Here is a 12,607-nt window from a genome sequence, read left to right as displayed (position 1 = left end):
GCAGCAGTACAAGAGGACTCGAAACTTAGTTACAGTGCCTGACACAGGCTATTACAGAAAAACAATGATTGCTTACAGTGGGTGATACAATGCATATAAAATATCAAGTTTAAGCGCATAAGAGCAACATTTTAACAGGTTGTGCCGTTTCCACTAGGGTGAGGGTCGTTGCATGTCGTTGTTGTGCAGCCATTTGAGAGCGTAGGATCTGAATCTTGTGTAGGGTAAAGGGCATCTAAGGTCGGGTGGGAGTGTGTTCCATGATTGTGCAGCTCTAACTGGGAAACTAGCACCGCCCGCTGTGGTAAGTTTGAATCTGGGGACTTCCAGTAGGAAGGTGTTGGCGGATCTCGTCAGTCGGTTAGAGGGTCTCCAGTTGATTCTTTCCGCTAGGTAGGGGGGTGCTTGATTGTTGAGGCATTTAGAAGTGAGGGAAATAGTTTTAAGTAGAATTCTGTCCTTTATCTTTAGCCAATGGGCTTCTAACCGGTGTTTGGAGATATGTTCTCTGCCTGGGATGTTCAGAGCTGCTTTAAGAGCGTTATTTTGCAATCTCTGGAGTTTATCAGTGACCGACTTGTTGGCACCTGAGTATAGGGCGTTGCAATAGTCGAGTCTGGACATGACAAGGGCATTGGCCAAGGTGAGGCAGCTAGCACTGGACAGGAAGGGTCTGGCGGCACGGATGAGTTTACACGTGTAGGTGGTTGAGGAGGCGAGGGAATTCACTTGCTTTTTGAGGGTGAGGGCTGAGTCGAGGTAAAAGCCCAGCGTTTTGACCTCGCGCATAACCTTAATAGTGTTGTTATCAATGTTAAATGAGGTGTAGTCCGGGGTGAGTTTGGATAGTTTGTGGTCTGAACCAAGGAGCAGGATTTCAGTTTTATCGTCGTTCAGGCAGAGGCCATGTGGGGCCATCCATGCTTGAATGAGGATGTAAATTTTATTCACCAGAGCCAAGTCCACTTCATAGTTGCCCGAAAGGGGTATGAGGATCTGGGTGTCACCTGCGTAGTTAGTGTAGGTGACGCCCAGTCTGTCCAACTTGTCGAACAATGGCTTGGTGAAGATATTGTACATAGTGGGTGAGACACAGGAGCCCTGTGGGACTCCACATGTGATTTGGATGGGGTCAGCACAGGTGGTGGAGGAGGAGAACACTCTCATATCAGGCATGTATATCTTACATTTACCCTCAAGGTATCATTTACAACGAAGGTTAGATTTGTATATACATAAGCAACTTGAAGTAGCAATAAGCAGAGGTAAGCAGAGTGGAGATATGTATATGTGCATCACAGGTGGGGTTACGGATACATATAAGGTTTACATTTACAGTAATCGGCAACATAAAGGATTAGCAGAGGTATACAAAGGAGTTAACATGGGTGTGTTAATCTCAACTCAATTGTCTTGGTGGGTGGAAACTGGTCAGTCGAAGGTAATGCGTCAGCAGTCGTTAGTGTGCAGCCAGAGTTTAACATTGGTTTTGAAGGAGTGGAAGGAAGATGTGGCTGTTAGGCAATCCAGGATAGAGTTCCATAGGTGAGCTGCCAGGACTGGGAAGCTTGAGCCTCCAGTTCTTTTCAGATTGAAGTTAGGGATTCTAATACTATTGGCTTGAGCCTTTCTGATGGGGCATTCGGATGTATGCTTAGTGAATTTCTCTGCGAGGTATGCAGGTGCTTTGTTGTTGAGACAGTTGTGTAATGTTCAGGGTTAAGTTTGATTCTGTCATTGATTGCCAGCCAATTGGCGGCTCTTCTTTGGACAGATATGTGCTGCCCTTTGGGAATGCTGTTCTAAGGGCATTGTTTTGCAGGGTTTGGAGTTTATTGGTGTTGTGTTTGCTAGTGCCTAGATAAAGTGCGTTGCAATATTCTAGTTTCGATAAGATTAAAGCCCGTGCAATAGTGATGCAGCTGTCAGTGGACAGAAATGGTTTACATGCATGAATTAGTTACAGGTGTAACTTGTTGCCGACGCCGTGGCATTTACTTGCTTGTCAAGGTTGACGGCTGAGTCTAAATGGAAGCCTAAGGTTTTAACTTATTTGGCTACGTTGATTTTAATACCATCAATAGTGATGGATTTGTACATGTGGGAGATTTTGCTTAGTTTGAATGATTGATATTTTATTTCTATCGCGCTCGAACACAAGTGTTTCAGAGCGCGACAAGGCAAGGGAGGGGAACAGGGGAGAACAAAACAGTGATCTTACTAGGCCCAGTGACATTGAGAACGCGCAAGTGCATGGGAGAGGGGGAGGGGAAAAATGCATGGAAGGGGGAGAGGTGGAAAGTGCGAAGCAGAGGAGAAACAGATAAATAACAAATAAATAATAAAGGCAACAAAGAGTTGTAATGAAGCCAGCAATTTGCAAGTGCTAGGTTTAAGGCAACAGACAGGGTAGGTCTGATAAGTGCAGGAAGAAAAGGGGGGGGGCTGTATGGGTACAGATACAGTCCCCAGTGCAAGGGGTGGCCCGGAGGCAGTGCAGGATGAGCAGGTACCTGGGCCCAAAGGACAGAGGGTGGCCAGGTGCATGGTGCCAAGCGAGAACAGATCAGCAGGGGAGAGGGGGAGCGAAGGCAGAAGAAAAGAGGAAGGTCTTGAGGTGCTTCCGGAACCAGAGATGGTTCGCCTCAAGTTTTAGAGTGGCAGGGAGGCTGTTCCAGAGGGAGGCCCCGCCGAAGACAGATCTACCCCCAACTCGTTTCTTAGAAAAACGACACCCTGAGGGAGTTGGAGGTAGAGGAGCGAAGAGCTCGAGAGGGGAGGTATTTGCGGAGGGATAGCTGAAGGTATTTTGGACCCAGGCCCCAGAAAGCCTTGTGGACAATGCAGAGGGTTTTGAATTTAATCCTTGCATCCACTGGGAGCCAGTGGAGAGATTTCAGAGCTGGAGATACGATCCCAGGGCTTGAGGCCAAGGACAAGTCTCGCAGTCCTGTTCTGGATTAGTTGCAGAGGGCGGGGAGTAGAGGCAGGTAGATTTAGAAAGAGGCTGTTACAATAGTCCAAGCTAGAGAGAACCAGAGCTTGGGATACCATGAGCTTCTGGGGGAAGGAGGGGAAAGGCAGTACCTCTGAGGAGGTGCAGTCGGAATTTGACTTTTTAGAGATCTCAGAGATGTGGGCGGAGAAGGAAAGGGAGGAGTGAAAGATCACCCCGAGGTTCTTAGCCTCGCAGGTGGGGGTAGGAGGAGGGCCAAGGGAGGGCTGGTTGTTTATGAGGTTAGTTTCTTTGTCGTAGTCTCCTTGGATTGGGATGAGGATCTGGGTGTCGTCAGCATAATTAGTATACGAGACACCCAGTTTGTCCATGATATCGAAGAGTGGCTTTGTAAAAATGTTATACAAAGTAGGGGAGACACACGACTCCTGTGGAACGCCACAGGTGATGGGTACTGGGTCGGCAGCTGAGGTGGGCGAAAAGACTCTTATAGTTCTGTTATCCAGGAAGGAGTTTATCCACACAGTGGCCTTAGTGGAGAAGTTGGCAGCCGATTGAAGATGGTTGCATAGTACTTTATGATCTACCAAATCAAAGGCGGCCGACAGATCTAGTTGGTTCTTGAGATCAAGGAGTGCATCTCGGTTCCGTGTCTCAGTCTGAATCCAAATTGTCTGGTGCCCAGTAGGTTATTAATCTCCAAGTAGGATTGAATCTGTAGATAGGCAGCTCTATCTAAGATTTTAAGGAGGAACTGAACTGTCGTTATGGGTCTGTAATTCGTTGGGACACTAGGATCTAGGTTAGCTTTTTTTAAGAGGGGTAATATCCAGGCATCTTTAAGGTTGGTAGGCACAGAGCATGATTTAAAGGAGGGGTTGATAAAAGGAGGTGACGAAAGGAGCTAGTTCTTGTGCAGCTTCTTTGATAATGGGGGCTGGGCAGGTATCGCCAAGACATCGAGAGGGTGTAAGAGATGTAATGATATTCTAAGCTTCTGCAATGGAGATTGCTGTAAAGTTGACTTGGTCGTGTGGTTTAGTTTGGTTGATAGAGAGTTCATGTAGAATGGCTTCTTGAGTAGAGAGCGCAATGTTATGGAGGGAGGATTTTTTGGCTGATATTTTGTTTTGTAGCATTGTGATTTTATTGCGTAGGGCATTTTGAATGTTAGTGTCTACCGGTGCGATAGGGGATTCTAATTCTCTGAGAATAGAAAATATTTCCCTAGTGTTTGAATTTGCTTGATTAAGTGACTCCTTTAGCTAATTTTGTGTTTAGTAATGTATTTAACAAGGTGATTAATTCAAGCAACTTGAAGTTATGACTGGTCTATGAGATTAATTTTATGAAAACTAATTTTATTATGAATTCTTGATTGATATGATTATCGGTTTTCTTTTCTGTATAATATGTGAAAAGTAAACTATCACATTTTTTAAAATCAATAAAACAATACAAAAAAAATGTTTTTAAAAAAAAAAAAACCTTTTTGCCCACTAGCAGGTTTCGTCCAGTCTCACACTGAAGGTATGAGCAGCCTTCACTGAAAATGTGCCATGGAATTCTTGCTCAACGTATAAACTCACATTCAATTTAAAGCACTGCGCATGATCTAATAAAGTCTCCACACCTTATATGACATATCCAAAGCTTGAATGCAATGGCCCTGAAGACGCAAAAGAGAGAAATAGGCCTTCTCGCGTTTCAAACAAGCATGCTTCAATCAAGGTGCAGCAATTCAAGAGGCTAGCTGCTAGCCAGCCATAAAGAAGTCACTCGCCACCTCAATTCTATACATACCGACAGGAAGTCATTTCTTACTCACCAAGAATTGAATATCACTAGCATGCGGTGAGTGCAAATTTTGTACCCTGCTTCTACAATCAGAACTCCTGGTACAACATACCTACCTGGGCTATGTAAAGTGCTCCATTGCCCTCTGGGTGAGATCCTAAGTGGCACAATACAACACTGCATGTTTAGTTGGCCACTGGCCTAATTTAAAAAGAGTCTAGGAAGGAAGAGAAAAAGGCTGCCACAAACCTCCTAGTCTCTCACATTTTAGCTTAGACAGTGCCACAAAAATCCGAGCAATTTCTCCAAGGCCTGCATGTAGTTGATCACCAATAACACATTCATAAAAGGCTCAGAGAACTAGAGCAATAATCAGATTAGGACTTGGATTATAAATGCTCTGTAACAATCCTCAATATAACTAAACGTGCAAGTGTTAATGACAAACCAGAGCCTACCTTCCGCTAGTTCCACTATCTGCCCGTTCAACATACCGGATTCCTTCTTAGGGTTTGCAGATGAATACCTTCTCTTAAATGCCTCCAGGTGGCAACCTGTAGGAAAAGAGGGCATGTTCATTAAGTATATATTGCCAATCCCTAGCGTCAACATCGGATAGGCTCACTTTGAGAGCATAGTTAGCCATTGTGCTGCACTCCATACTCGGCTATTGTGTTGAACTGTGCTGCACTCTATGTTAGCTATCACGTTGAACTGTACTGCGCTCCATAGCTAGCTTGTGTTGAACTGTGCTGCGCTCCATGGTTAGCCGTTGTGCTGAATTGTGCGGTGCTCCAACATTGCCATTGGGTTGAACTGTGCTGCATCCCATAGTTGGGTATTGGGTTGAACTTTGCTAGGCTCCGTAGTTAGCCATTTTGTGCCAAAAACTGCTGTACTCCATACTTAGCTTGGGAGTGCTGCACATGTTTACGTAACTAGCTGCACACATCTTGAAGCCAGCAGTATCATAAGTACTACATACAATCTGGACCTAGCCCCATTGTAGGTACTACATATACTCTGAAATTAGCCATATTGGAGATCAATGCGCTCATCTTGAAACTAGCCGCACAGTATGAACTGCTTTATTTGAAATACCTGTACACATTATGACTGTTGGTCTCCAGTTAGCCCCAGTTTCTGCCTACTATTAATCACGCTGCACTCAGTAACAAATCGGGACTGGTTATTCCTTGGCGCATGTAAAGGTTTAGCTGCTGATGGTCCCAACACAATTGAATCAAGCTACTCTCCAACGCCACCCCATAACTGCAATATATCCCACTGCACGCAAAGTTCCACCACTGTGACGAAATACTGGGACACCACAGGGAGGACATCGCCAATATGAAGCAATGCAGGGACACCACAGGGAGGCCTTTGCCACTGCAACGCAATGCAGGGACACCACAAGGAGGCCTTCACTACTGTGAACCCAACTCGAGCACAAAAGAGATACCAGCGTCGCTGCAAAACAGAGCTCGTAACAGCACTACACACTCAGAGCACACCAAACCTAAAGGAAACCAGGACTGCATGGAAATATAACTTGAAACCAGGAAACAGCTTAACCACGAGGGCTCATGCCACTGGTAAACAATATACACCACAAACTTAAAAAAGAAACTACAAAAGCTAAGGAAATATAAGCGGGGATCAGGAAGCTGCCTAACCAAGAATACAACCGCTCCGGAAAACGAATCTCACAAACTCAAAAAAAGCAATAAGGCACATTTAAAAAAAAAGAAAAAATATAAAAGAAAAATACCACACACACACACACACACACACACACACACACACACACACCCCCCCCCCCCCATGCCTCGTCACAAGAAAGACAAAGCAGCAAGAAAGGAAACAGAAACAGGAGGGAAACCATAAAAACAAGTTGGAACCTACCCTCCAGAATTAACAACACATAGGAACCCCATGGCGACACCACAAACAGACAAAGGATACAGAACCAGAAAAGAGCAAGCATGGTATAACTTTTCACGCTACCTCTCCACCAACGACTTGTAATGGAAAATAACCAACCGTCAAACCACCGACATGCAAAAACACAAAGGCGGACCCCCCGCAGCCCCAGACAAAGCAAACACCAAAAAGCAAAACATCACAACCCGGATAACACCGTGGAAAAAAATAATAACAAAAAAAAAAAAGAATACAAATCGGAGGCAAACTCGAGTCCATAACCATTAACACGCTCAACATTACCAAACTGGAATAAAGCACCCACGCTCAAATAACCCACCAATCTGCATGAAACAAAACTAAGCAACCATGCCATCAACCTAATTCGCCTACTCGACAAAGAGATAGAACACCCAAGAACAATCCCACCTAGCAAGCGCAACAAGGAGAGAGTCCCCAGTAATGAAAACCCGACAAACACCACCAACTGGGACACACGAAAAAACAGTCAACAACCCACAAGGGAAAATAGACTAATTACATTTCATCTTACTCAACCTAAGATCTGTGGCTAAACACAAAAACCAGAAATACACGGTCCAAGCGAGGGGAGGCATAACAGTTTTTCCTCACAGAAACAAGGCGATCAGACAACTACAAAACTAATCGAAAATAAAGCCAAAACGGGCAATTCTAAACTAATACACGTCAGAGAAAACCAAAGATGAAGCAGAATCATAATGCCGCACAAAGAACACATGTGCGCCACCCCACTGCCCTCAACCGACATAGAAGACTGAATCCCTCCTCATCAAGATCAAACTCAACGACCAATCCAACAGTGTGCTTTCTGATCTACAGACCGCCATCATACAACCCGACAAAACTTTACAAAAATACTTGCAGACTCCATCGCCAATCTATGCACCTACCATGACAATCTAATTGTCCTGGGGGACTTAAACATCAGGTTTGAAAGAGAACAAAACCACATCAAACTCACGCTGCACCCTTTTGGAAACACACCACTTCAAGCAAATAGTAAACAGATCCACCCACAATGCCAGACACACCTTGGACGCAATCTTCTACAGAGAATGACTGTGCATCTGCCCCAACACCACCAATGGTATGAGTGAACACTACATAAAACCATTCTACATCAAACTTCAAACCCGCATAACGCCACATATTACACGCCAATAGGAAAAGAAACTGGAAGAGTCTTACAGTCCTTAACTTATCTGCTGGAATCGACTCAACCGAACACCACTAAGCTCAAACAAATGATCCCAGATTACGCCGAAAAATAATACTCAACACCTGGATCACGAAGGCCTTAGACCACTTAGCACCAGCGAAACATTTGAAAACAGCAAAAAAGTTGGCAGTAAGGTGGTTCACTGAAGAGTTGCGAGAACTCCAAAAAAACACTAATTGGAAAAATATGGAGAAAACAATACTAACAAGCGAACAAAATAAAATACCAAAGACAACTCAGATTATGCAAATCGGCATTCCTCTATGCTAGAAGAATCCAATGGCAACCAAATGGACAAAAAGAACTCTTCAGAATCAGATTTAAAAAAAAAAAAAAAAACACAATCCTGCAACAATGGCACCATCCCAAAACAAGCACTATGCAATATCACCAACTACCTGTTAAAAATGTAAAAAATTCAACAGATACTCGATACAAACGATGCACATATAAACGCAACCACAGATGACTGTCGAAACACCAACCACAGCAAGACTTGTCCGCTTTGTACCAAGAAACTTTCTACACACTAATAAAGGACACCAACCTCCAGGATCTCCAAGCGACCTTTACCCCCAGGACATCTACAAAGAAGTCCTCAACCACAGCACCCCTTCATCACACATTTCAGCATCTTAATGAACCTATCCCCAAGTACAGGAACAGTACCAAAGTCTAGGCATACATCAAACCACTTATTAAAAACGAAACTAAAAGTGGAGAAGAACCCAGCAACTACAGACCAATATCCTACCTGGCGAAAATTCCAGAAACCATCTGTACAAAATCCTACTCAACTATGTAGAAATTAATGGAATACACAACCACTCGCAAGTTGGCTTCAGACCGATGAGAGGAACAGAATCAGCACCCCATATGTATCCATATGGAACGACCTAAAAATAAATGCAGACAACAGCACTCAATCTGCCCTCATACTACTTGACATATCAGCGGCATTCGACACAATCAGTCACAAAAAACTAAAAGAAAGACTGGTGGAATGCGGTATAAAAGACTGCCTTAAAAGGGTTAAAATCCTTCCTCACAAAACAAACTGAAAACACCTACCTACCGCCTTGAGTGCCACAAGGCTCAATCCCCCCCATCCTTTTCAACGTCTACATGTTCCCATTGATGAAAATGATTCCAACCCACGGACTGACCACCTACAAACACGAAGAGGACACACCACTCATCATGAAGATAGTCACGACCCAAGAACCAAACAACACCCTCAACAATTGTCTCACGATATCATAAGTACTGCATACAATCTGGAACTAGTCCCAAAACCTCTCGCTGCAGTCAGGCCCAGCACAAATCCAGCTACACTCCAACGCCACACCATAACATATGCAACTGGATAATACAAACAATCTCAAACTGCACCCAGCCAAAACAGAAATAATGGTCTTACCACCAGAGGGCAACTGAACCAACTCAAAACTGGACTGGCCGCCAGGCATGAGAACCCAATCGGAGACTTCAAGTATGATGAACCAAATAGGACTGGTCGTGGAAAACGCGCTCTCTCTGGAACCACAAGTCAACGCTATCACAAAGAAGTGCTTCTACCTGCTGCGACTACTCAGAGGCAGTGCCAGAAGCGGACCTCAAAGCACCCTGTGCAAGAATTTTGGTGCTCCCCCCACACCCCCGAAGCTGTTCTGGTCCACGTGTGTGTAGTAGGCCCAGAATAAAATGCCTATCCACAATTGTTTTTTTCAAAAGGAGGGATGGGTACATTAAATGTCGTGCCACAATAAGAAAGGGCTAGACTGGCTGCCCCAGAATGCTACTCTAAAAGAGCTATAAGACATACAACATATCATGTATGCTTCATCATAGTTGTCCAGATTTAAAAAAAAGTCAAAGAATTAAAAAAAAAAGAAAAAAAAAAAAAGTCATACCACAGTAAGAAAGGGCTAGACTGGCTGCCCCAAAATGCCAGTCTAGCCCAGTAGTAACAAACAATATCATTACCCCTTCTTAGGAAGGAACTGTTTTTCCTTAACTCATTTATTTTTCTAAAACACTTAACTCGTTATTTAAATGTTAAAATGTATTGTTTATATTCACCACACCCATCTTGGGACAAGTCTGTACTCGAATGTCCTTGGTGTGGAAGAAATAATCTGTATTCAAAATGTTGACGGAATGTTTATGCTTAAATTGCGATTGCGGTGTCAGTTACTTCAAGTATCTATTGTGTGCACTGCAAAGCATGGCCTTTCTGCGGCATTTTCCCTGTTCAGCATGTGTGTGGGCTCTTACAGTTGCCAAGTTTAGGGCACTCGGCAGCAGATACTGTGCACCATTATATGTGTTCCCCATGCAGCACGTGATGTATGGGGTGCCCATGCACCGTGTGCTCATTCTCCTGTTTGGCAGTACTCTAGATGGCCCATATCACTTTAGTGACTGGCAGCAAAATGAACAAACGTTAATGACCCCTCTGATGAGGCCAGTTTAACTACGAGGGGTTAAATTATTTGTCCAGGATCACATACTGTGGATAAACGCATACTTAAAGTTTGGATTGCAAGGCTTACAATAATGTCTTGTATAGCAGATCTCTCAGGTTTCCCCCGGCATTGCAGCGAAGGCCAGCCAGTCCGGATTGTCCCTGGAATTCTAGCACTAAATCGTCCTAAATTTCAAACGTGAGAAAAATCTACAGGTCCCAGAATCCAAATAGAAAAAAAAACAGGCGCTTCATCACCTTCACACACATAGCCCTGAGAAACGCCCTAGCTCAGTTTACTTATAAAATACACATCTCATATTATAGCAACATTACAATAAATGAATCCTTATAGACATGTTAAAGCAAATGATTACTGTTGCTTTATTTTCCACATCCTGAGCGGAAGAAGGACCACAATGTAAAATACAAGAAGCCTGAATTTTCTTTTTTTTTCTTAACCGCTACTTGGATAAAGGTTACTTTTGTCAAAAACATCAGCAGGCTGTTGTGCTATGTTAGGAGCATTTTCCTATCCACATAAAGCAAATTTTAAGTGAACACCTTCTCGCTAAGGTAAGGAGCCCATCAGTGACAAATAAAAGGGGTGCTGGTAATAAGAGAACGAGGCAATTGCAGGTAATTAAGAGACAGGATAACCCAGTCCAGTAAGCTCTGTGTAGCCTTGCATAAGGAGAGCCATCAGCCTGAGATTTGAAACTGCAATGGCTCAGATTGTGACACTTCTCTGCCCGCCCTAGCTTCATTCACAATGTAATCATGAAAACGAAAGTCTTTGGATGTGCGTTTTCATTGTGAAAAAAGCCAGGTCTGGCCGAGAAGGGCCCCCAGCTGCTCCCTCCAAGCCTTCCATCTCCCAGGCACCACATGGGGATGGACAAGCACTACCACTTCATTCATTCAAAGGTTAATCGAGCTCTGATGCAGGAGAATGCAAAAAGCCAACACGGTATTTCCTTGTGCCGTCTCTCGGGTACTCAGTGAGCACATCGCTCACACTCCCCCCCCCCCATTGTAATCACAGTGAGATCAAGCCCCAACACCAGGGATCTCTAGCAGGTCCGGCTTAAGGGGTGACGCCGTTCACCCCGATGCACCCTTTAATTTATGCACCACTGTGTGGGTGCACCGCTTGATTGTGCCTTACAATTAGCGGCCCTGCCCAGAGGGATGCTCCCGTTCCTCTTTCCCACATAGAACCCTTGCAATCATTTCCCAGAGATCGTTAAGGATCGACTATGCAAAACAACAGTCTCTACCTCTGAATGACAAAGGCTCACCAAAAAACGTCAACGCTTCCAGAACACTGCAACAAGGATACTCCTGAGATGGGGGGCGTGGCTTGGCGGCCATGCGAGAGTGAGCGAGTCACCGAAAGCTCCCGGGTGATGCGCTACATGATCCTTATAAACGGCTGAAAAACGGCAGGAGACCCTGAACAAATCGAAAGGACGGCACTCAGAGGATCCAGGGCACGCACGGGCGAAGGCCCATACAAAATGGGCGGTCGGAAAGACCCGAAACGAGGCAAGGCAGAGGCGCTGGGCCACCACCCACAAAATGGTGGCCGCGGCCCACTGAGTATCCGCCCGCACTCCGAGGGGCAGCGGAAGCGGAGTACGTGAGACGGCCAAGCACAGGGACGCGGACGGCTGCCCAGCAGATACCCACACACTATCCACGGAAGATCGAGAGAGGCGCCAAACCGGACCACCCTCCCTAACAGGGACGAGGAACGAGGCGTGCTCCACCGTGCCGCGAGAACACGGGCGGAGGAGGAGCAGGCAACCGAGGATAGTGGCAGAGGAGAGTGGAGGGCTGAGACACAGGAAGAAGACGGCACCTGCAGCCCGAGGCACCAACAGGGTGCCCCCCAGCACACAGAAGTTCTACCGGAGCATTCCCACGCAGCGGCAGCCCAATGGGGGAGACCCTGTCCCGGCCCCCCAACGGCGAGAGGCAGGCGGGAGCCACAGGCCCGGAGCCGTGGCTACACAGCAAACAGCAGAGACGCAACCGGAGCACCCGGTAAGGACGAGACAGCGGAGGCAGGAGATCGTAACGATGTTGCAGCTGGGTAGAGCTACCACAAAGAGACTTTAGCCAATGCGTGCCGGTGGGCCTGCACCTTCCAGGGCAGTATAGACCCTGCAGAGCGGGGCCCAGGGAGGTACTGGGGAGC

At 45.6% G+C, this 12,607-nt stretch overlaps 1 protein-coding gene across 5 annotated transcripts in view; it reads right to left on the bottom strand.

Moving 5' to 3' along the window:
• Positions 1-12,607, bottom strand: part of POLRMT (RNA polymerase mitochondrial) — an 886,091-nt gene that overhangs the window by 855,976 nt on the left and 17,508 nt on the right. For 3 of the 5 annotated variants that reach the window (XR_011303298.1, XM_069647859.1, XM_069647887.1), the window contains exon 2: positions 5,212-5,307. The exons of 1 other annotated variant lie outside the window; for it this stretch is intronic. Coding sequence is in view for 3 of the 4 variants with exons in the window: in XM_069647859.1 (XP_069503960.1) it covers positions 5,212-5,307 (96 nt within the window). In the remaining variant the exon portion in view is untranslated. The remainder of the gene's footprint in view (positions 1-5,211; positions 5,308-12,607) is intronic. One more of the 5 variants, XM_069647870.1, reaches the window with a different exon arrangement.

This window comes from Ambystoma mexicanum, chromosome 1p, assembly GCF_040938575.1.
Source record: "Ambystoma mexicanum isolate Mex_15411 chromosome 1p, UKY_AmexF1_1, whole genome shotgun sequence".
In the NCBI taxonomy this organism is placed as follows: Eukaryota; Metazoa; Chordata; class Amphibia; order Caudata; family Ambystomatidae; genus Ambystoma; species Ambystoma mexicanum.
Note: the sequence above shows the minus strand (reverse complement) of the source record. Positions and strands in the feature narration are given on the sequence as shown.